We start from the raw sequence: 23,570 nt of genomic DNA, 5'->3' as shown, positions 1-23,570 counted from the left end.
GGCGCCAACCTGCAGGTGGTACAGCTGCAAGTTCCCGGCTCGATCCCCGGCTCCCCCTGGGTTAGTGTTGAAGTGTCTTTGAACATGACACTGAACCTCTTAACTGCTCCCGATGAGCATGGTTTCCTCTGCCGTCTGTGAATGACTGTGTGCTTGAATGGGTAATGCAAATTGTAAAGCGCTTTGGATAAAGGCAATATATAAAAGCACCATTTATTGCATCGAGCCGTTGATATAAAAAAGTATTTGGATATAAAAACGTGTTTCTCAATTATTTGCTTCATCAAAAAAGTAATGGACCGAATAATCGTGAAGATAAAAGGTAGTTGCAGCCACACACACACACACACACACACACACACACACACACACACACACACACACACACACACACACACACACACACACACACACACACACCTGCGACCAGGTGTGTTCTTGCAGCAGCAGGCAAAACATCAGAAAGAGCCATTGTTCCAGGCATGCTTTGTTCTTCAGCCTAAGACATGTCTCACTAATGCCTGTTGTATACTTGGTTGCGCATCGTGTCGCGCAACTAAGTATAAATCAGGCGTGACTCACTCAGCCTAATCCTTCCTTCACCCACCGTCTTCTCTATTGCCTCTCTTTCTCTCTATCCTGCCGACATTCCATCTCTTCTTATCACTCTCTCAATTCATCGACTCGCCACCGCCTCCCCGTCTCTCGCTTTTCTCAACACACTGCCATGGGTCCGTAACTTCCAGATTGAAGGTGTTGCCATAACTTCATATGCCATACCCGAGTTTTTATCTAATCTACACCATATCCTCTGAACTCCAGCCCCCCCCCACCATCTCCCCCAGCTCCGTTTCCAAAACGTCTCTCTCTCTCTCTCTCTCTCTCAGGCCTGCCTGGAGGAGATAAGAGGATGACAGAAAGAGAGAAATCAAAGTCGGGGGAGAAGTCGGAGGGTGAGAACGAAGGAGAGAGGTGTGGCGAGGGAGGGAGGGGAACAAGGGGGAAATTATCTCTCTGTTCTTATACAAGACATCACCTGTGAAGCAGTAGCCTTGACACAGCTTTGACTCCTTTATAGACAACTGTGTGTAATAGACATTTACTGTATTTTTAAACTAGTACATGCTTTATTGCAAGGGGATAGAATACAGTAGAATAGTAGAATATGGGTAAACGAATAGAAAGTACGTGGCATTTTAACCACTTACAACCTGGCGTCCCTATTTTGGGCATGTCATTATAGTTGAACATAGCACATCTACAAGTTCACAATGCATCGCATTGCGGGGCATTTTGAAGTATAGATTACCTATTTTTGCGTGACACAGTTGATAACAGACAACCTCGATTATAAACAACAAATTGAATTATGTTTTTTTGTCTGTCTCACTACAGACTGCACTATTAGCGAGCCGTGAAGGTCTACATAATTGAAATGGGAACCACGGTGGGGAAGCAGGATTCAAGCTGTTGTCAGGACAAGTAATTTCAACACCATGTGGTTTTTATAGTATATTGCTCCATTTGACCAGCCATAAGTGCCTCTAATTTCACTTTGAATTCCTGCACTGTATTATCAATGGTCTCATTAAACTTTACTCCACCATGCACCATGGAGAAATGTGTAAAATTGTTTTTAAAAAGAAAGAAATTGCTTTGCCATTATACAGCTGGTCTTCTCACTAAAAGCAGGATCTGGGAAAATGCCTCAATTCAAGATTAAGTGTTTCTTGATGCTTATAATAATTACATAATTATTATAATTGACTCTTCTTGCTTCTTTTAGTGTGCCATCCTTATCCCACAGGGAAAACAAGAATGCTTAAAGTCTAAAAAGAAAAAGGAAAGGAAAGCAAGAAAACAGGGCACCACTGGATTTCCGCCTTGAAAATAATTGAAATCAATATGCATCTCATGTCCATAAAAATGAATGACCGCTCCCTAATCTACACAATAAAATCAATCCTCAGTGTTAATTTAATTCAGAGAGTGTACCATGGACCTAAGGGTTCATTTGGTTCCATTTGTAAATTAAACCAGCACTAAGGATTTTGCTGTGTGCAGTCAGCTTAGCTATAGTAAGGTGACTAAAATAAGTCAGAATCAACAGTGAGGAATATTATACTCATTTAATGAGCCACATCCACATCACTGCATGTCTGTCTCACCTGAGATGGGTTTCACTCGGACCTTGTAGCCCTGAACCGGTCCATCAGCTTCCTTCCATTTCATCTGCAGTCTATCCTCCGACAACACTGTCAGCTTCAGACGACCTACAGTACATGTATACAGTAACAGAGAGAGAGAGAGAGAGGGTGTTATGGGTGTGCATGGGTGCGTGTAGGTTAGGTAGTTTGTGTGCATACAGTAGTGTGTGTATGTTACGCCAGTGGTTCTCTAACATTTTCATGTCGAGGAACCCCATTTTGATGTATTTGGCGGTGGACCCCAATTTCAAAAGATTTTGTGCCAAGGACCCCCATAAGAGCCCATAACTAGCAGGGGCGCCCGTGCCTTTGGAGCTGCTGCTAGGTTTTTAAGAATTTACTTTGTTTTCTCTGGCTTTTAACCACATCTGAGCGTATTTATTTAATTCTGCGCATATATACTCTTATGGGGGACACTCGTGCACATGTATAATGATTATTCTTTGTTTGTTTTTATCCTGTACAGCACTTTGGTCAATCTCGGTTGTTTTAAATGTGCTTTATAAATAAATTTGATTTGATTTAATAAGAGAATATTTCTCAAGATTTCTCAAAATGTCTCAAAATACTTTTAGAAAATAGCAGATCGACAAGCTCACAGCATGTCGCAATATGACACGATGTGAGCCAGTAGATCTGCTATTTTCGAATAGCCGACAAATAGAACAGGGCTTAAGTGTTTTGGTGCGGACCCAACCTTGAGAACCAGTTAGGTAGTTGTGCGTGTGCGTGTGCGTGTGCGTGTGCGTGTGCTGGATAGTCAGGGTTTTAGAACCACAGAAGGCCACATTTTATTTGATCTTTGTGTAGCCTATAGGATTGCCATACCTTCCGTATGGCAATCCTATAGGCTACACAAAGATCAAATAAAATGTCCGGATGAGCAGGCTTTTGTTTCTTTTCATTGCTGTGGTTGTAAAATCTTATCCAGCCCACCATTCCTGGAAGAATTGCTCTGGCCCTGTCACTTTCTTCTCCCCAGCATCAAACCCGCCTCTTGTTTTGTGCTCATTTACATATTTTCCAACAGGGGTTTTCCCAACAAGCCCCGTCTTTCATGTGTCTGTCCTCCGGCCCTCCATCCATCCCTCCATCCAGCTTGCCCATCAAAGCCTGCCCTGTCCTCTCTCGTCTGGGCTACAAAACGGGGACAGGAAGCTGTTTTGGGGTTGGGGACAGGATGGTGGGGTCAGAGGTCACGTCAGAGGACCCCCACAGTGCTACAGTATGTATGTGGGGGGTTTTGTTGGATGGGTGGGGGGGAGAGGAGGCCGGGGCAGGAGGCACAGCGGAAGGAAAGGAGGACAAGCAGAGGAGACGCAAACATGAATCACACTACTTCAGCTTCTCTCTGTTGACCCTCAGGACTCAACAGCACTGTCTCTGACTGCTGTGAGCCCGCGCGTGTGTGTGTGTGTGTGTGTGTGTGTGTGTGTGTGTGTGTGTGTGTGTGTGTGTGTGTGTGTGTGTGTGTGTGTGTGTGTGTGTGTGTGTGTGTGTGTGTGTGTGTGTGTGTGTGTGTGTGTGTGTGTGTGTGTGTGTGTGTGTGTGTGTGTGGGGTATGTGTGTGCTAGGCGAGGGGCCTATAAAAAGGCTCTGCATCCTCTTCAGTGCCTGGCAGAGGATCAGACGTGGTCTGGTGGGATTTCAACTGAGGTCAAGGCCACCATACACCCAGTAACAACAACAGCAGACACTGTGCCAGACAGACAGACAGACAGACAGACAGACAGACAGACAGACAGACAGACAGACAGACAGACAGACAGACAGACAGACACTCAGGCTGGCAGACAGACAGACAGACAGACACGGAATGGCACAGATCCTCTCCTCTGCGCTGTGTGAGCCAAGAGCAGCAGCTGGCAGTGGTCATTATGTTTTACTTCAGGAGGAGTCATTAAATACGCATCAGTTTTCCGTCTGTGATAAACAATTACATGTATGCCTCAAAACATTAACCCTGTACCTACAGTTTTAGGACACTATGAAAAATAAATTATACTTTTGGCCCTGGTGTTATGTGGAGGTAGATGTAATGCTCCTCGAAGGTATATTGGATTTGTTATGACTAAAGTGTAGGAGGGTGGGAGATGGTGGGGTTAGGCATACAGTTAACTAGATAGAATTACCACACGTCTCTAGTTTTCACAGCAGAGACAACCAAATAATACAAATGCCAACAAACTAACTTAACTTAATACATTCGGAAATATGCTCAGAGAATCTGCCACGATTTCAGACTGCTCTGCATGGCTTTGACGTCATACCTAGAGCGCTCTGACGCTCTCAGTTAATTTACAAACATTCCACTCATTAGTGAGTTGCCATTTTCATCTTTAAATTGAATTCAAATGAACATTAAGTCACCCCAAGCATAAACACGATTACAACCTGTTTTGTTCAGACGCTCAGGACAACCCTGCTTTTCTCTCGGAGTGGTCAGTGTACACTCTGAGAGCACAGTGCTCTGAACGCAGATGCTCGGACCACACAGAATATTTGAACGACCAGAGAGCACCCCATGCTCCAGCACTCTAAGAGAGTATTTCCGAACGCACTCGTAAACTTAATAAACCTGCACATTTGTATTTGTATTTAAATTCCATGGTTTGGATCAAAGCAGGGATGACCATAATAGCCTGCCAGCATGTTTTGCCCACTTGACTTGTCTCCTCATCTGTATCTATGGTAATACTAAAGTGGTGTAACGTTATGTATTATATTCACGCTGTATGCGGACGAATGGATGCAAACGAAGATGATAAATGTGGTACCTTGTCCATGGACCCCAGAGGCTAGCAGCAGGAGAGTGACCAGGCAAAGTTGCATCGGTGAGAACGGTGATGTTGGTGATGAAGATGAAAATGAATAAAGGAGATGTGGAGGCATGGTGATGACTGGAGCCTGTGGCCTGAAAGAAACGTTAGATCAGTAAGCGACAGCTTACATTGTGTTACAATGTTGGCCTTAGAACCAACCAGTGCTAGTAGTTGGGAGATTGCACGTATAGTTTTCTAGGTCTATTTCCGTTTTGAATTTTAGGTCAATGAGTTCTGCAGTATAAAGCCTGATTTATACTTCTTGTACGATGTGTTGTAAAAGCATATCTACAAGCTCACAATGGGGCACGATGTGACGCATTGTGAGCTTGTAGATCAGCTATTTTTGGCATGGGACACCATTGTATGATGACATAAATTAATCATAACTATTCCTGTAGTAAAGTTGCGATAAAAGCAATCAAATACAAAGCATGTGGAAGTTTGCAGATTTGTGGGCTACAACATTATGTTGTCTGAGTCAATGTGTATAATAAATGAATACACAATTCATTTATATATTATGCCTCTGTATCACACAAACACAAGACAACAAAGTAAACCGAACCAAAGAAAAATCTACAAAACTACACTGACAAAGATTGCCAATTGGCAGGATGTACATTATAAAAGGAATTACTTTCTGCCTGACATGTCTATGAAATGGCTATAGAATGTAGAATATATTTAACAGACCATATAGCGGTGGTACCAAATACTTAAAGACTCACAGAAAGGTTCCAGTTCACGATTTTAAAACGAGAAGGCATAAATCAAGAAATCACACCAGCCATTAGTGGAGTTATGTTATGTTTTCACCTGACAGACGCTGTATAAGTGCCGGCCACCTTTTCCCATGGGAACCTTTTTATGGCTGACTCACAGTGCAGGTGCTCCAGCGCTCGACTCCATTACAGGGAGCCTCCAACTACACATGGCTAATGATACACACTGGGTCATAATATAAACACTCACACAGCACTTCAAGAGGCCATAACAATGACACACCTCCCTCAAGGGTCATAATGCTAACACTTAACAAAGCACACAGGGTTTGGACAGAATGTATGGGTGCTATGGTTTGAACTCTGTGCTCCATTTAAGCCCTATTTTATATGACGATGTCACACAAAAATAGCAAAAAGAAAATGCCACAAATATAGTGAAAATGCAACACGTAGTGAGTTTGTAGATCTGCTATTTTTGCTACTTTTGAATATTCTTTGAAAGTTTTTGCCTATAAAATAGGGATGCCAGGTTGAAAGTCATTAAGACTGAGTTATATACAGTATATGTAGCATAAATATCATAAAATGTAATATAAGAACAGTGTGCAGAGGGCCTTAGTGGATGTTTTGGCTGCTTTATTATACAGTATGTACAGTATGTTGCCCCTGGGCTCAGACAGCGAAATCAGGCGTGTTTATTTAACTGAGAGTGTAAAAATTGTCCCATAAGGGTAACTCTCAGACTAATTTATACTCAATAGTAATAATAATAATAATAATAATAATAATAATACGTCCAATTTATATAGCGCTTTTCTTGGTACTCAAAGTCGCTTTACAAAACAGAGCAAACACAAAAAAACTACTTTATTAAGAGAATAGCTAGTTAAAAGGCTAAAAACTAAGTGAAGAAAACATTAAAATTAAAAGGTAAAAGAATTAGGTGGTGAATGTCTAATGAGCGTTCATGTTGTTCAATCTGATCTTCCACATTGTAAGTTGCTCTGGATAAAATTGTCTGATAAATGCCTGAATTGTAAATTGCATAGTAAATGATATAATAGATGATAGTGGACATGTACCAGAGCTCCTACTCTCCAAGGCCATCAGGGATGCATCAGAGTCTGAATAAGTACCTCCCTAGCTCTCACTTCTTAACACCCAGATAAGGGCCCAAACAATGGCCTCAACTGTGTAGTTCAGTGGTTCCCAAACTGTTTAGCTCAAGACCCAAAAGAGAAATTAGACGTTTGCCCCGGGACCCAAACTAGTGAAAATAGCAGATCTACAAGCTCACAACGTGACACGTTGTGCAGCTTAAACGTTTTCTTTTATTTATGAAATTCTTTTGAAAAATATTGGAATTGTTTTTAATTAAAGAAAAGTTGTGATTGTTTTTTTTATAATATATATATATATATTTATTTTTTGGGACATTTACAGTACTCACGACCCATAAAGATTGGTCGACGACCCAAACATGGGCAACAGTGGGGTACTGTACTGACACCTCATCTGGGAGCCGTCTTGGTCTGCTCACACTGACATATTCCAACAGGGAGCAGTAGGATCGGATGGGGTCGCTTGGCGACAATAACACATTTTTAAGCTAAATGCATAACATCAGTCCTTGTCGCGACAAACGACACCATCATGTGATGGTAAGCTTTCTTTCGTGCAGCTTATAACTTTAAAACGTTGTTTACGGTTTCCATTGATGGCGGGAGAGATTGAAAACCAGATTGAGTCCCACCACCAAAGCTTTCTGATTCTCATTATGACGGATGAAAACGTCTCAGCCATTGCATTTGTTGGTTACCATTCTATGAAAGCCATCATACTCGTCTACAAGGCATTCTTTACTGCAATTATGGGTACTTTGTTGCTGTAGACAATATCTGGCGGTGCCTTGAACCCATTGCATCAACAACACACCCATTAATCACAGTAAAGAACACCCTTTCAGGTATTATTGCTGCATTATCTTCAGCAACCACAAATTTTCCCTGTGTGTGCAAGGCCTCCAGCCACAAACCACTCTGAAGGGTTACTTTGGAGTTAAATTAACACTAATGATGTTACTGTGTACTCTCTCAAGTTGCCACAAGTCAAGGAGTATCTATGTACAATGTTTTGAGTTGATTAAAAGCCCTATGGGACTCCTGTAGGATTCTGGTAACCCCATTACTCCATCTCTCTTATAAACATAATAGAAAGAGGAACATTAAAGTACTGACTGACTGGTCTGGTCTGACACATGACATGAAATGCACATCTGCTCTGTATTGGTGGTGGTTCACAAATACCTTTGTTTTTTTTAGTTTACAAGCTATAAACCACTGCCCACATGGATGATATAAGATCATTCTACAAGTCTGGTTTTTGAATTATGATCAATTCCCAAACAATGATATCATATTATAATGATAAATCTGTTAGCATTTCTGAGATACTTTCCCACTTGGGCAATGTGAGTCAAAAATGTGTAGGCTGATGCTCTTTAGAATGCAAGAAGAATGCAACTCTTCTGACATTTTGCCCGTGTGAATAAAAACATTGTTCAACAAAGAAGGCACACTACACTACACTGGGCTGTAAATAGCTTTTTCATCACACACAGCAGCCATACCTTCATCTATAAAACCATTATGTTGAAACTTGAAATCCTTTATAACAACATCCTGTGGGGTATTTTGGTAGGGGTATTTACCTCTGAGGTCAGTAACGTTGTGGAAAAAAGATGGTATTTTAACACAGTAAAAGTGAGTCAAATTCCATACTGGAGCATTTGACGTGTGCTGCAGATTTAGGTGCATGCTTAAAAGACAGATGAAGACAGACTCCCCGGCTGATTAAAGTCCAACACCATTAAACATGCATCCATCATGTACGTATGTGACGTGACCGCTGCTCTCATCTTTTCCATTTCTCAAACATCACATGCAGCCACTTGCCCGATTATTGTAAAGTCTGGGAGGGAATCCTACATGTCTGTCTGTCAGACACAGAGGAAAATAGTGGCTCTGTTACGGAATGAGTCAATGGCAATTGATCTGCTTGTCAAAATACCAGAGGCGTTGTAGTGGCGCTTCCTTTTTGTGTTGCCCTCTTTGAGATTTCTGGATGACTTCTGGATGACAAGATGCCTATCAATATGGCAACACACTAGCTACACCCCAGTGTGCTTCATTTAAATTATTTCACTATGTGAAAATTAATGTTAATTGAACTCGGAGTGCAAAAATTGACATGTTCACACAGGCTTTAACTGTGTGGATGGATGTAGTTTGTTTCTACATCAAATCATTCCATTTCGAGTTCTGAAATGATTATAACCTGTTTCTGACATAAGACTGATAACCAACACATTTTTCAAAGAAGTACTACCTTGACTGCCGAGTGGTGTGTGGACTGCAGACTTGCAAAGAAAATAAATCCAAGGCACTCCGTCTTTGATGAAAAAATATTTAGAGATTTATTTTGAGCAAGGCAACAATATGACCAACGGGTGTTGACCTAATATATTTCATCAGGGTCTCATTTTATAAGACCGATAACCCTCTTATATCCCCGAGTATTAATTCATCTTTAGTGTGTACAACTTATCCCATTATGCTTTTCATTTCTATAAAAAGCAGTGCTCACTTACATACTTTTCTGGTTTTACAGCATGAACCTATATAGGAAAACATGACACCACCATGGCATGAACTCCAATAAAATCAGCAGGTCTCAGGTCATGCAGGTGTTGGTGATGATGGGACCCAACAAAAATGTGTATCCCCTGGAGACCTGCTTACATTTCAAGCTCAATTGTGTCACCTCAACATGCTGACCAGTTGACCACACTAGTGGCAAGTTTCATAGCTTTTTATCAACCTAGATGAACTTAACTTAGGCTGTAGTGTAGAACCACGTCAGAAGCGCAATGAACCCTGACATGCAGGCAGAGTAGTAAGAGATTTAGACCAGTGGTTCCCAAACTTTTTAGCTGGAGACCCAAAAGAGAAATTTGATGTATCCCCTGGACAAATTATTGAAAATAGCAGATCTGCTACGTCTTTCACTACTTAATAAACATGTTTTATCTATTTTACTCTAATACGTGGATTAAAAAGAAAGTTTTCTAAGAATTATGCTTTTTTTTAAATCTTTTGAAAAAATAATAATTAAAAACAAAATGTAGGAAACAAAAAATAAAGGGGTATTTACTCGTGACCCATAAAAAGTGGTCCGCGACCCACATATGGGTCCCGATCCACTGTTTGGGAAACAGTGATTTAGACCAGTACCACGTTTCCCTGAAGTCCGTGGCTAACAGAGCGCACGAGAGAGAGAGAGAGAGAGAGAGAGAGAGAGAGAGAGAGAGAGAGAGAGAGAGAGAGAGAGAGAGTATATAGCCTATCTCTCATATTTAAGGACAGAAACGATATTAGCGACAATGCAAAGATATTTACAGTGTACAGTGTAGTGTACATACATACAGGTGAGAAGAACTTACCTGGTGGTTGATCGTGCGCCTGCGTCTCGGTTCAGCGGAGGAGCGACTTTCCGTGCATTCCAGAGGTGGGATGTCAACACGCACTATGGGCGCTGCTCCCCCATAGAGCTCTATCGTCCCTTCAAACCGTGTAATGTAATGTGATCTGTCTCTCTAAAGGTCCTCCTGCTCAACTGCATGGGCGTGGTGGTAGCCTACTCATAGGAAAAGTATAACATTCACACAGTGGTGTAAAGTAACTAAAAGTACATTTACTCAATACTGTTCTTAAATACACTTTTGAGTTTTTTTTTTTTTTTTTACATCACTGTAGTATTTCCCATTTTCAGTACTTTTACTTTTACTTCTAAACTCCACTACATCTCAGAGGAAAATATTGTAGTCTACTTTTACTCCACTACAATTATATGAAGACTTTAGTTTCTATAGTTACTTTGTAGGTTTTAATTATTACAAAACATAGCCTACATTAACCACTTCAGCCCTATATTTAAACTTTGGCTATTTGAAAATAGCAGATCTACAAGCTCACGTTGCATTGCCACATGTTGTGAGCTGGTAGATCGGCTATTTTCTAAAGAATTTTGTACATTTTGAAAACTTGGGAAATGGGACATTCTGCATAATGAGTACTACTTTCTACTTTTGGCACTTAAAGTGCATTTTTATACCAATAGCCTACTTTTGTACTTTTACTCAAGTAAATTTGAATTCCAGACTTTTACTTGTAACAAAGTAGTTCTACATTTCGGCATTGATACTTTTACTTAAGTAAAACTTTTGAGTACTTTTTCCACCACTGCCTACTCATAGAAAAAGTATAACATTCATTCACATACAGCAAACAAGTCTCGACTGCAAGGCTTATTATACGTCAAAGAAAGTCTGATAAGGAATCTCTCTGTCAGCAATATTCTATTGCCTCAATGGTTTGACTATAAAAAGTACCGGTACTTTTGGAACTCCTTTGCAACTTGAAGCGTCACTGTCGGCTGATAGATTTATGATAATGCTCATAAATGTTCCTTATTAGCAATAGCAGTGCTGGCTGAACGGTTGATTATTCAGCACTCCATCTGTCATATTTTGCTGTCTGAAATCTGCGGGGAATAAAAGCAGCAGTTTGTATTCACAGCCCAGATCAATAAAAGATAATGAATTTTCTCTCATGTTTGTGTTTTTTAGTCCAGTAGGTGTTGATAACAGCAACCAGATATTGGAAATATAGCCATATTAGGTTTAAGGGGAGTGTGTGTGTGTGTGTGTGTGTGTGTGTGTGTGTGTGTGTGCATAGCCTGCACATAGAATATGTTAATAAAATATAACTTATACAATTGGGGTGGTTGTATTTTGTCTCAGGTAGTACAAGTACAGACAGTCAAAACATTTACTTAAGTACAGTACTTACTGTCCACCACTGTCTTACAGTAGATAAATATATTTAATTATGATGATGAGAGCTCTTCCAACAGGACATGTCAACTCTGTCCTAATAGGTCAATCTAATGAGCAACAAACACAAACTTAATCTGATTGAGGAGAAAGCTCAATATGGTTACAGGAAACATTGGACACAAGTTACAACACATGAAATGTAGTTAACTACACAAATATGGAATTAGTACTGCAATTATGTTATTAATGTATACTTTAAAAAGCCAAATGAAATTGTATACATACATATAGGCCTACAGTACTGTATGCATACATGTACAGTACATTTACTTTTGGTAAACTCTAAACTGTAGTGTACAAATACAATATAGGCTAAGTGACACGTTCTTGTCTTCCACCTTATAATTGATCTATAAAAGAGAAGGAAAAAAAACATAATCAATTTGTTAAATGTGTAACTTCTCAGTATTACAGCCATTATGCCATTTGCTTTGCCTGTCAGTGATCTGTTTACATCATGTGACTCTTTTCTGTAGAAAAGGGAGTTGAGCTACCATTCTACTGGTAGGTCCATTAAAACCTCCTGGGTCACTCATGTCACTCATGTGACTTATCCAACCATTGAGGCTGTTTGTGGGCTTATAGGTCACAAGTTCTCCTGGGATCAAGGATTTCCATGACAACAATGGTACCCAGCACCTTCTATGCATCCTGGTATTTCATCAACATCCACGATTGATTCCATGGTAATTGAAAACACACACACACACACACACACACACACACACACACACACACACACACACACACACACACACACACACACACACACACACACACACTTGTGTATTGTTAATAATAATAATAGAATATTGCAAAAAAAAAAGAAAAAAAAACAATATCCCTATATTCCCTCTCATTGGAGTTGGGACATAGGTTTAACATAGGGGTATGGGAACATACACAACCCCACCATAAGTGACCAGAACTGTGCTTCCATTAGGGCCACATGATGAGTTGATCTGCTAAGTATATTCTATTACGACGATGAGAGCTTTCCCAACAGGACAAGTCAACTCCTAATAGGTTGATCTAATAAGCAACAAACACAAACGTAATCGGATTGAGGAGGTAGCTCAATATGGTAGCAGGACGCATGGACACATGAAATGTAGTAAACTACAGAAATAATACAATTAAATAGTATTACAATGTATGCTTAAAAGAATGGGGATGTCGGCTTAGGCTATCTCGAATGTAGTGGACAAATTTCAACATGAAAAAAAAAAAAAAATTGTTCACATTTTCCACTTTATTCATCATCATGTTGCAAACCATTGCTGCATTTTAAATAATTACATCTGGCTCAAAAATCAAAAAAACATTCAAAAACAGTTATTTTTTAATTTAGACTGCTAAAACAGTTAATGATAATTCACGTTACCCCACATAGGCTGTAAAATGTGTTCTTGATCATGAGTGGTCCCTTGTGGTCAAGTAAACAAGGCACATTGAGGCTTGGTCATATCAAGTAAAGAGAAAAACATAATGAAAGTTTTAACCCATTAAAACCGGTAAAGCATCTGTGTTATTTTAGATTTTAGCTATACATTATATAGCAACATTCGTTTTGCAGAAAACTCTAAAAAACACTATTTAGAACAGTGGTTCTCAAAAATAGCAGATGTACAAGCTCACAGTGCGTCACTTCGTGCTGCGAGCTTGTACATCTGCTATTTTTGAATTTCTTTTTTAAAATCTTGAATATTTTTTAACACAAATCTTCTCTTCTGGGGGGGGGGGGGGGGGGGGGGGTATGGCACAAAACATTTTCAGATGGGGGTCTGCTGCCAAATAAAAATCATTTTTGGGGTCCTTGTGGCACGAAAAGGTTTGAGTACTACTGAATTGGATGGGAGGGACTTTGTAGGTAGCCATTCATTTTCCATCAAGTCAGTTGGGAAAAAGTCCCCCTAACCCTTTAAAAAAATGTTTTACCTTGACTTCAACTGGAGAAACCGTTTTGATTCGGACTGAATTTGCTTTTTGCCTAAATGAATTTAAATGTAATCTTTTAATCCCTCTAGACTCCTCCAATGGGCCAATGCGCAAGTGCAGAACCAGGCCTCCAGCCACAGCTGACATCCTTCTGTCCTCCTGGCCTATCTCACAGAACACTGCAAATACACAATGCCAAGAGGGCCCATACTGAATAATAAATGAATTATTTTAAAAATATCACATCGTTAAAGGATTCACCCATTTTCAACCTATCCTTGATTCCTCATATAATTCGTCCTCACTTATGTTCATGATAAAATGGTAAAACAAGTCTACTCGGTCTGTGTCTCCATCGATTACTGTATGTCACTGGTAGGCGGGTTTCTGAACTGTCCATAGCCCTCCTCTGAGACACAGACCGAGTAGACAGAAATGGTACCATGTTATAATGAGCATTAGTGAGGACCGATTATATGAAGTTGGGTTGAAAATGGGTGAAGTCGTCCTTTAAGTAGTTCCCTAGGTCCATCCATTCAAGTTATATAGTTTCAAGTTACAAGGTTGATTAACTTTCAGTAGCTAAGTAGATAAAAAATAGTTACTTCACAATATTCTAACGGATTTAATGAATGAGTTAAAGTGAACGCCAAATGCATCATAGCTTTCTTGAATACTTCAAGGATGTGATTTTCTTGGAAATCGGACCACACGTTTTATAGGAGGAGCTCCTCATCTGTGGAGAAGGTTTAACACTGCTCTTATAATCCATTATAAGGGATCCTCAAGGTTTGGAATATTATTTGCTTATTTGTCTTGGGCACGCACTTGCTGCTTTCAATCATGCACTGCAACTCTGAACCTATCTAGACTTCATCCAGAGGAGCTGCATGTGAGAAAGGAAATGTCTGAATCAGTTGGACTGGAAATGCAACAGACTTAACGCTGGCAGCTCTCTAGTACAAAGTCGGTATAATGTCCGATTGAGCCCACAGAGCAGGTCATTGTCCACAGAATTGACAGCGAGCAAGTGGGCGTATTTACACAAAGACGCCATAACATGTCTAGAGAGACGACAAGATCCGTGAGATTCTGCCTGTGAAGGCAAACACCTAAATCTGTCAAATGCAACAAACACCAAGACATTCGGTTATTGTTTATGACCAAATTACAAACTGGCTATGTTATAGCCCAGGCACGACCCCTGACATATACAAGAGTATCTTCAGTAGGTGAGAGAATATCTGCTGTGGACAATCTCCCGCTTTGTTGCAATGCATGAGAGGACAACTCTGGACAATGTTTGGACCTGATTCTCCAGACATTGTCTAGAATTGATATGAGAAATGGCTTTAGACTGTGGGGAAAAGCCTCTACCTGCATCTTGGTTTGCAGCTTGCAGGTAGCATGTGGCCCCAGGTTACAAACAATGCAAACAATACAAACAATTCATTCGTAAAACATTTCCCAAAATGTTTCAGGTGTAGAAGAATTACTTGCTAAAAATAAAAATGTCAACATGTCCCTATTACTGCCATAACACTCTTATAATAAATGATACTTAGTTGACACATATATTTTTAGCTACATTATTGAATCTCCCCTAAGGCAATAGCTCATACATTAACTTGAGGTCATAACTCAAGTTCAACACAGAAAGTGCTCACAGAATGTCCAGAGCAAAGGAAAGGATCTGAAGATGTGGTCAAACATGGTAGAAAAGAGAAGTTGGAAGTTCCCGTCCGTTTGTGCTGCTGTATTCAACAGGCTTTGTTTTAAAGTTGTAAAATCAACTTCCTCTCCTTGACCTGACTGTTAATACTGCCTCAATGCAGCGCTACAAACAATAAAGTGTAGCTGAAAGCAGCCTGTTGCTAGTTCCGGTCATGTGATGTCAATGTAAAAAGATTTCCTGTTCCTCGTCTTCGTCATCATCCTCACCTGCGGCCGTGTCCTCGCCCTCATCTCCGTTCTGCCGCAGCAATGGCAGCTCCAGCTCTGGGCTTTTACTGCTTATCTGTCTTAACGTGGGGCCCTTGTCTGAAAAGCAGGAAAACCATCACAAAAGTTTATTTAGTTATTGCCAACCTTTTCCCAAAGCATACTGTGGCTTGGTTGATTTTTGTTTTAGGAAACTATAAAAATCAATTCCAAAGACTTGAAATTTGCTTCAGATAAGTAATCCAGCACACTAAACCCCCTTTCCCACTCACATGTAAAGCCAGTTATCTACTGGTAATTTTCAAATTGGCATCCTGTGGGAATGTGCACTGGTTTCACCACCAATCTCTCAACTCCTTACTTTGACTGATTACTAGTAATGTTTTCCCACAGCTGGAGTGGGAATGAAAAGTGTCTGTTTAACGATACTGTCATGACAGTGTTTACGTAAAAGACATCAGTTCTATGAATAAACTGTTGTTCAATGAACAAAATGCTTCATAAAAACCATGTTGGTTAAACAGATTCACTTGTGTGCGTCCTGGTGGAGACAGAATGGGACAGAGAGATAAATATTGTGTGTGTGTGTGTGTGTGTGTGTGTGTGTGTGTGTGTGTGTGTGTGTGTGTGTGTGTGTGTGTGTGTGTGTGTGTGTGTGTGTGTGTGTGTGTGTGTGTGTGTGTGTGTGTGTGTGTGTGTGTGTGTGTGTGTGTGCTGGAGCAAAACTGTTTACAGAATGCATCATAGGAATGTTGCCGTAACTAAGATATTCACTGAGTGAGTACTAAATGTTTACATGCAAGGAGTATCCAACTACGATGCAAGTACACATTTCCTGGTGTTTAGTACTTTTAAGAATATTGCCCATATATGCAATAGCATTCATTCATATATACGAATACATACTGTGCTTATGTCTATTAAATTAGTTTTGTCTGAGCTGTTGGAAAAAGTAGAGACATCAGAACTAGAGCAACTCCTAGCACCAAGCAAAAGAATAGCAATCTTACTTTTGTTATAGTAAGTTTTGATGCCAATATGCACGGAGATGCCAGACAGGCACACAGCAAAACCCAGCCAGTTGATAGCAGTCATCTTGTCTCCCATGAAGCCTGCTGCCAACAGCAGAGTACAGACCTCCTGTAGTGATAAGGAAACCAGAGAATATACAATCATATACAAACAACAATTGTTATGACAACCCATATTGCCAGCGAAAATTCCCCTTTCTGTCTATTTCAACTGTTCTCCATGTTTGTACAATTCCCATGACGCATTTCAAGGGCAAGCCCCAGCCTTGCATGCCCATACAGTCTCTGGTCGCCATTTCATCAACCCGATGCTTATAAATGGTTTCAAGTCAAGGTTACTATTTTGTGTCGAAACAGAGTGAACAAGGACAACACAGAGGGTAGCAAAGAAAGACAACAAGCACATCACCTTGAAGATCCCCGCTATGGAGAGAGTGAGGCTAGAAGTTCGGGACACAAGCAGGAACTCTGAGAAGCCGAGTCCGAAGGCCAGCCCGCCACCGACACTCAGAGTGAGCAGTGAGTACAGCAGAGGGGAGAGGTGCGTCACACGGAACAGCTTCTCTGAGGTGCTGAGGCTCAGTCCTGTGGGAAAACACACAGGATGGAAATTAATAATAAAGAAACAGCTTCACACAATTCCCCTTGGTTCTCATGCGTTAACAGCACATTAACTGGAGCAAATGAATCCTGATATCTCAGGTACCTCGACGCTATGTACAGATCAAGGAAACTGAAAAGGTGTTAACATAACCAGCAGGCTCAGCTTGTCACCTTAGGAGGCTCAAAGAAAAAACAACAACATTTAACACCACTGCTAGACAAAAATCTTGCATCTAAACAAGAAGACAAAAGAACATCACAATTATCGTGTGTGTGTGTGTGTGTGTGTGTGTGTGTGTGTGTGTGTGTGTGTGTGTGTGTGTGTGTGTGTGTGTGTGTGTGTGTGTGTGTGTGTGTGTGTGTGTGTGTGTGTGTGTGTGTGTGTGTGTGTGTGTGTGTGTGTGTGTGTGTGTGTGTGTGTGAATAGATTTCATGATACAATGCCCATGATCATGAGAAGCCCATGAGAAGCTAAAGGCAAAGATTGACAAAATTCAGCCAAAGTGTGTCTCACCTTCGTTAAACAAGAAGAGTGGAAAGAGGCCCATGAACATGAGAGGCTGTAGATGGTACATGGTGTCTATTGGGTTCTGGAGGCCTGGAGGGAATGGGTGTCAAAATAGGATGGGTGAGAGAGATAGTGAAAATTAAAGACATTCCAAATTCTGTTCCGTTTGTCCAAAATATATTCTAGGGATATTTTATAACTGAGCAATAACTCGTGACATGCCATGGTAGATTGTTTTTCACACTGGGCAAACCAATGCCTTATCTGTGATATACTGACAACAAACCATGGCCTGGTTACCAAATATGGCAGCATGAAAATCATCATTTTTAATTACCCAATTTCATTACAAGAATACTTTCGCGATAATCACAATATCAAAGCCTCAGGTGTATTATTGCTTTTATATCAAAGGTGCATGTAATTAGCAATAAGAATCATGACACAATTTTACCAAAAACATTATGTTGCTAAGCTAACCAAAAACTATGGGTTATGGTGACTATACAACAGAAAACATCAATGCTTTACAATGGGAATTTCGAATACACAGGGGCACTTATGTTCTAATGTTCTGTGAATTGTATTCTTCTTTTTCCAGGAGTTGATTCCGAAAGTGGACACAGTCAAATCAAACAAATTAAACCAAATGGACCCTTAAATCAACACACAGGATTTGACTGTGTAGTTTAATTAAAATATACCAATCTGAACTAGCAAATGTAAAATAATGTTTTTACCCTACAAGGCCCCTTCAACATTGCTGATGCCGATTACAAGTGAGCATTGACTTGTCTCTACTGACCTAGCTCTGCTTTCTGCATGAGGATCTGAGTAAGGGTCCAACGGATTCCGCCTATAAAGGAGGCCAGCAGCACCATGATGAACCCCTCCAGGTTGAACTGGGTCGACTCGAAGGTGAACATGAACAGGCCACTTGCGATCAACAAAACCACTACAATCAGGAATGGATTCTGGTCCACGGCAGGAGAAAGAGAGGGAATGGGGGATGAAAAGAGAAAATAAAGAAGAAGAGGGGATGTTTTAAATAACAGCATTTTTGCAATTGCCACAGCACATCTCAACCATTTGAAAACTTCCACAGTTAGATTTTCAGAGAGCAGGAAACATAAAGTTTTAGCCCAGTCGATGCATTTCACTCAAAGGTCAAAGGGATGGATTTGCATAAGTTCAAACTCCAAAATAGTTTTTGGAAGAAAGAACATAAAGAGCTGATTGTACTTCTAGTTTTCGTATCAAGGTTTTCAACTGCTTAATTTTGACAGGTATGTTTCTCAATACGGAAAACCAAATTGGTTAATCTGTACTTGTCCTCAAGAGAACTTGTTCGGTTTTGGTATGCTGCCAGCTTTACACATCATACCACTGACCACACAAACATTTGTGGTGGTGATGTTGAAGTCATGCAACCGTGGTGTAGTTAATTTTCATATTAGCTTTTTAGCTTTGAGCGTTTGCATTTATGTTTAAAAAATAATTCTAGTAGGCTTCATTTGTTAAGATTGTCTTGCTGAACAAAACGTGTAAGTATAATGAACTTTTATGTGCCACAGAGCTTATTTTCAGTAATAATCAAAAACCCACTGCAAAAATCAGATAGACCAGTAAGATCCAAACTTCCTCCTTCGGCCTAAAAATACACCTGTAACTCTATTGGGGTGTGGGGTCGGTGTGGTTAGGGTTAATCCTCTTATTCACAAAGATTTTCTAATTTCAAAAATCTTTGGAATTTTTATTTTTGCCTATAATGAAGGCTAAAGTGGTTAAGTGTCTTTCTCAGGGACACTTAACGAGGTGACACAAAGCTTGGAAGAGCCAAGGATCGAACAGGGGACCTTTATGTGGGCATTGCATTTCAATGTGTGTGTCACATAGATTCAATCAAATATAATGTGATTTGTTAGGGAGTTGGTCACTCACTGGCTCCTCCAGTTTGAAGACAAGGGAGAAGAAGAGGATGAACAGAACGGCTGTAGACTTGGTCATGGTGTACCTTCAGTGACAAAAAAAAAGAGCATGTACGTTACAGTACAGTATGTCAATCAAAACATCACTCCACTTCCACTGTTCACAAATCTATTTGTGTACATTTCAAGGCCTGACAAATGTCACTCTAAGATGTGCATATGCACACTGCACATGCGCAACAGTGGAAAAAAGGGGGGTTTGTGCGTTGTTTAGGTCATCTCGAGCTTCAGATGGAATGGTGTGCTAGATCAACTAGTTGGTGTGTTACAGGCTTAAACAAGATCTAGTGCAGTGCAAAATCTCAAGTGTATGACATGCTTTTCTGCTACAAGCACTGTCTTATTTTTAAAGAAAGATCGTCACTTTTAGCTGTAAATCTCAAATGTTCAAAACTTACAAACTGATAGTGATGAAAAGAAAGCTCCAGTTGGAAAGTCCGATATCCAGTGCAGTCGCCATAGCTGGATAAGAGGAACACATGATTGATCACACAACATGACCACACAGACCTACTGTTTCAACACACTGTTTATAGGTAAGTGTATTTGAAGAACTAGCCTATGCTGTGACTGAGAGGTACAAATGAAGGGTTTTATCATATTCTGTTTTGAAATTAACCACATGAACTCTAGCCCACCTATTATGCGCATGTCATAACAGGCGAAACATTCTGCAAACATTGGTGAATATTCTGTGAAAATAGTTGAACTACATACAAGCTCAAAAGGTCCTGCAACGCGGTGTGAACTTGTACATCGGCTATTTGGTATAGAGGAAAAAAAGAAGGGGGCCAAGTATAGACCACGGTCAACTTAAGTATACTACATGTGGTTATTAATAGCAGATCACAGAATAGGCAGTCAACTAGACCAGGGGTTCTCAACCTTTTCAGGCCGCGACCCCCAAAATAAGGATATTATTTCCTGCGACCCCCCGCGTGCACGCACGCGGTCCCGTTCGCGCGCGTGCGAAGGTTATTTAATTATAATAGGTTATTTGATAATTGTTTATTATCAAAACATTTTAGCAAAAAGTGGGTAAATTGAGTAAATTAACTGATAAAACATGAATTAATGATAACATTAAAAAAAAAATGTTTAAAAAAAAAAAAAAAAACTTTTTTTTTTTTTAAATTCACCAAAAAATCTGGTGACCCCCCCAAATTATTTGGCGACCCCCCTGGGGGTCGCGACCCTCAGGTTGAGAACCACTGAACTAGACATTTGGACAAATACATATTGTTATTTGCTAATAATTTAGCACAACAGCCACATACAAATGTGACATAATGTGGTCTGTCAGTGTATGGACTTTGGTCAATGTCTTTACATACTGAAGAGCACAGTTAGTCAATGAACGTGATAAGAGCTGACTATCTTGCTTCACCCCTTTTACTCCTCTGTCAATACTTTGTCTAAGTCTCTAAATATGCAATTCAAATACATGTGAATCTTAACTACTTAAACTATATATACTGCAGTTGACTGGGGTCCCCAGGTGTCTATACTTGGTCCCATAACTTTTCCCCTCAACACCAAATTAGCCAAAATAGCCGATCTACAAGCTACAACAGTAACACTATGCTTTGTAAGGATAAGGATAAGGATAATTCCTTAAACAGGTCCGTTCATGAAAGTCCTTGCGGTCTTGTTTCCAATGAGGGCCTGTGAGCAATTAGGGGTTAAGAGTCTTGCTCAGGGACAAATTTCATTTCATCAACACATTTGCTGGCCTGGCCTGGAATCGTACCTGGGGCAACCAGGGCCTCTAGGCGGGCTCACTAACCACTAAGCTATGGCCGCCCCTGTGAGCTTGTAGATCGGCTATTTTCACTGAATGTTTGTCAACTTTGGCCAAATGTTCGCCTATTATGACATGCCCTGCCTGCCCAGAATAGGGACGCTAGGGTTCATGTGGTTAAGTCCAGTTTCATGACTTTGTCACACGCAAACCTCACCTGTGGGGGCCACCTTGTACATATAGACCTTCCAGCTGAGAATGACACGGGGTTTCCCAATCCAGCACTGCATGCAGTGCCGTGTTAGGGTCGAGAGGCAGAAAATGATGGTAAGGTGAACCAGGGTCATGAAGAGAGGGTAGTGGAAACCCTGAGGAAGGCAAAACAAATATTCAAACGGAATAGCCATAGCTTACACAGTCAAACAATACAAATAAAAGCTCTGCTGTGGCTTCCTGACCAGAGTCACCTATAGTAATGCACTTTCATCTCACCTTCATCAGCCATTTGTTATAGAAGGTGATGCCTATAGAGAAGACATAGTAGAAGAGAACCAGGCCGACGGTGCGCAGTCCCCGGCACAGGAACTGCACAGGGCACGCCATCCAGATCCAGGACTACCTGGTGGTCTGTCTACAGCAGACAGCTACTGCACAAGGATGTCTTCATTTACACACAAGATCGACACACCCATATACCACTCATATTGTTTACTCTGGAGCAGGAGCTTCTATGCAAAGGAGAAGTGAAAACAAGAATAACAGTAAAATCCTCAGCATTAATAGCCTATTATGCATTTGTAACTCTCAGAGTGAACTAAAGGAAGTAAGGAACCCAATGGACCCTTACTGGTCCATTCATTACATCTGATCACTCTCAAGAGTTAAATACAAAAACATAAGGTAAAGATAGCTCTGGTCCATAGCCTTAGAATGAGTTCTACTCCTTCTAAGGCTATGGACCAGAGCTAAGGGAAAGAGTAATTCTTTAATTCAAATAAGTTGATCAAGCATGGCATTTCTAATCAAAGGGTTAAGTTAACTGGATCAATATGAACGTGACTAATGTTAAGTTAACGTTATCTCACTGACAACCTCACAGTTTAGCCCTTATGAATCAAATGAAGATGGCTTTTAAAGATCTAGACATTTATTCATTTCACAGGATTCTGTTCATTTAGAGTTAAGATTGGACAGATGAACTCACCATATGGATATGGTTGAACGTTGGAACTTTTCACATGTCCCCGTTATCTCGGCAAACTTTTGCCCTTTAGCGTTGCCCTGTTGACGTCAGCTTTGCAGTAAATCCACTGTGTATGTATGATAAATATGAGGTTAGTACTGTCTAGTTAGCGGCTTCACCTAACTCTATGCTTCACCTACATATGAATTATGAACAAAACAATAGATCCTTATAGGCACTGGGCCACGTTCATCTTCTCCTTATCGCTTCTCTACTACACTGAGCTCTGAATGATGACTGCCTGGCACTGATCAGCCCAAACCCTGGTTTCTATTTACTGATCAGGTGCTTAGATCCGGTTTAGAAACCGCCTACTATATCCGGTAATTTGCACACATATAAACGTTCGCACACTGATAGTTTCCGTATCCGCTCTAGACCGGATTTGCATTCAACAAAGTGAAATGATCCCACACTAGACTGGCGCTAACGCAGTATAGTGATCTCGCGAGATTTGGAAATAATATATTGTTGCGCTACTGTTTGACTTTGACTTGTCTTGTAAATGAAGAAGACTGTTCAATATTATCATGTCACTAAACATAAAAAACAAGTTCCAGTAAAAGTCCTGACAAGTGTGAAATAACTTTCAGTGATTATAAACTGATAGTGCAGGTGCGCTACAGGAAAAAAAAAAAACAGTATCATAATTATCCACTAAGAGGCGCAATTTCCTGTTGCTTTCCTGCGATATGAACAGTACAGGAAACAAGAGAAGATGTGGAATATTTGAAGAATATAGGGTTATATGATAGAATTCGGTGATTTAAAAAAAATCCATTTGAACTATTAGCCTATATGTAATAGTTAATATCATTAAGTATTAGTTCTGTATTTGCCTAATAATGATTGTGAAGTAATCCA

At 40.3% G+C, this 23,570-nt stretch overlaps 2 protein-coding genes across 6 annotated transcripts in view; both read right to left on the bottom strand.

Moving 5' to 3' along the window:
- Nucleotides 1-10,377, bottom strand: part of LOC311053845 (collagen alpha-1(XX) chain-like) — a 39,669-nt gene extending 29,292 nt beyond the window's left edge. For 2 of the 3 annotated variants that reach the window (XM_084069577.1, XM_084069578.1), the window contains exons 1-3: nucleotides 10,259-10,377; nucleotides 4,985-5,121; nucleotides 2,169-2,273 (exon numbers count right to left, since the gene is read on the bottom strand). In XM_084069577.1, the coding sequence (XP_083925703.1) occupies nucleotides 2,169-2,273; nucleotides 4,985-5,099 (220 nt within the window). In that variant the 5' untranslated portion in view covers nucleotides 5,100-5,121; nucleotides 10,259-10,377. Of the gene's footprint in view, nucleotides 1-9; nucleotides 77-2,168; nucleotides 2,274-4,984; nucleotides 5,122-10,258 lie in introns of those variants that run through there. The other variant, XM_084069579.1, reaches the window with a different exon arrangement.
- Nucleotides 10,378-11,862: 1,485 nt separating this feature from the next.
- Nucleotides 11,863-22,899, bottom strand: LOC311052981 (solute carrier family 35 member C2-like). Of its 3 annotated transcripts, XM_084068305.1 has the most exons (11): nucleotides 22,668-22,899; nucleotides 21,956-22,191; nucleotides 21,681-21,831; nucleotides 20,121-20,184; nucleotides 19,676-19,748; nucleotides 18,540-18,708; nucleotides 17,741-17,824; nucleotides 17,033-17,208; nucleotides 16,603-16,732; nucleotides 15,593-15,691; nucleotides 11,863-12,063 (listed from the first exon to the last, which is right to left on the bottom strand). In XM_084068305.1, exons 2-11 carry the CDS (start codon nucleotides 22,064-22,066, stop codon nucleotides 12,053-12,055), a joined length of 1,068 nt encoding a protein of 355 aa, XP_083924431.1. In that variant the 5' UTR covers nucleotides 22,067-22,191; nucleotides 22,668-22,899; the 3' UTR covers nucleotides 11,863-12,052. The 3 variants fall into 3 exon arrangements, with proteins under 3 accessions (XP_083924431.1, XP_083924429.1, XP_083924430.1); XM_084068303.1 differs by lacking the exon at nucleotides 11,863-12,063 and having other exon boundaries at nucleotides 13,431-15,691; XM_084068304.1 differs by lacking the exon at nucleotides 11,863-12,063 and having other exon boundaries at nucleotides 13,431-15,691; nucleotides 21,956-22,188.
- Between the last annotated feature and the right edge of the window lie 671 nt (nucleotides 22,900-23,570).

This window comes from Gymnoscopelus microlampas (genome assembly GCF_963454915.1).
Source record: "Gymnoscopelus microlampas genome assembly, chromosome: 10".
In the NCBI taxonomy this organism is placed as follows: Eukaryota; Metazoa; Chordata; class Actinopteri; order Myctophiformes; family Myctophidae; genus Gymnoscopelus; species Gymnoscopelus microlampas.
Note: the sequence above shows the minus strand (reverse complement) of the source record. Positions and strands in the feature narration are given on the sequence as shown.

Excerpts from the sequence above, each read along its gene's own strand:
- LOC311052981 (XM_084068303.1), bottom strand. The coding sequence starts at position 22,066 with ATGGCGTGCCCTGTGCAGTTCCTGTGCCGGGGACTGCGCACCGTCGGC. Across the intron at positions 17,209-17,740 it reads ACTCTTCTTGTTTAACGAAG|GACTGAGCCTCAGCACCTCA; the intron begins GTGAGACACACT and ends GTTTTCCCACAG. Across the intron at positions 16,733-17,032 it reads CCATAGCGGGGATCTTCAAG|GAGGTCTGTACTCTGCTGTT; the intron begins GTGATGTGCTTG and ends TTATCACTACAG.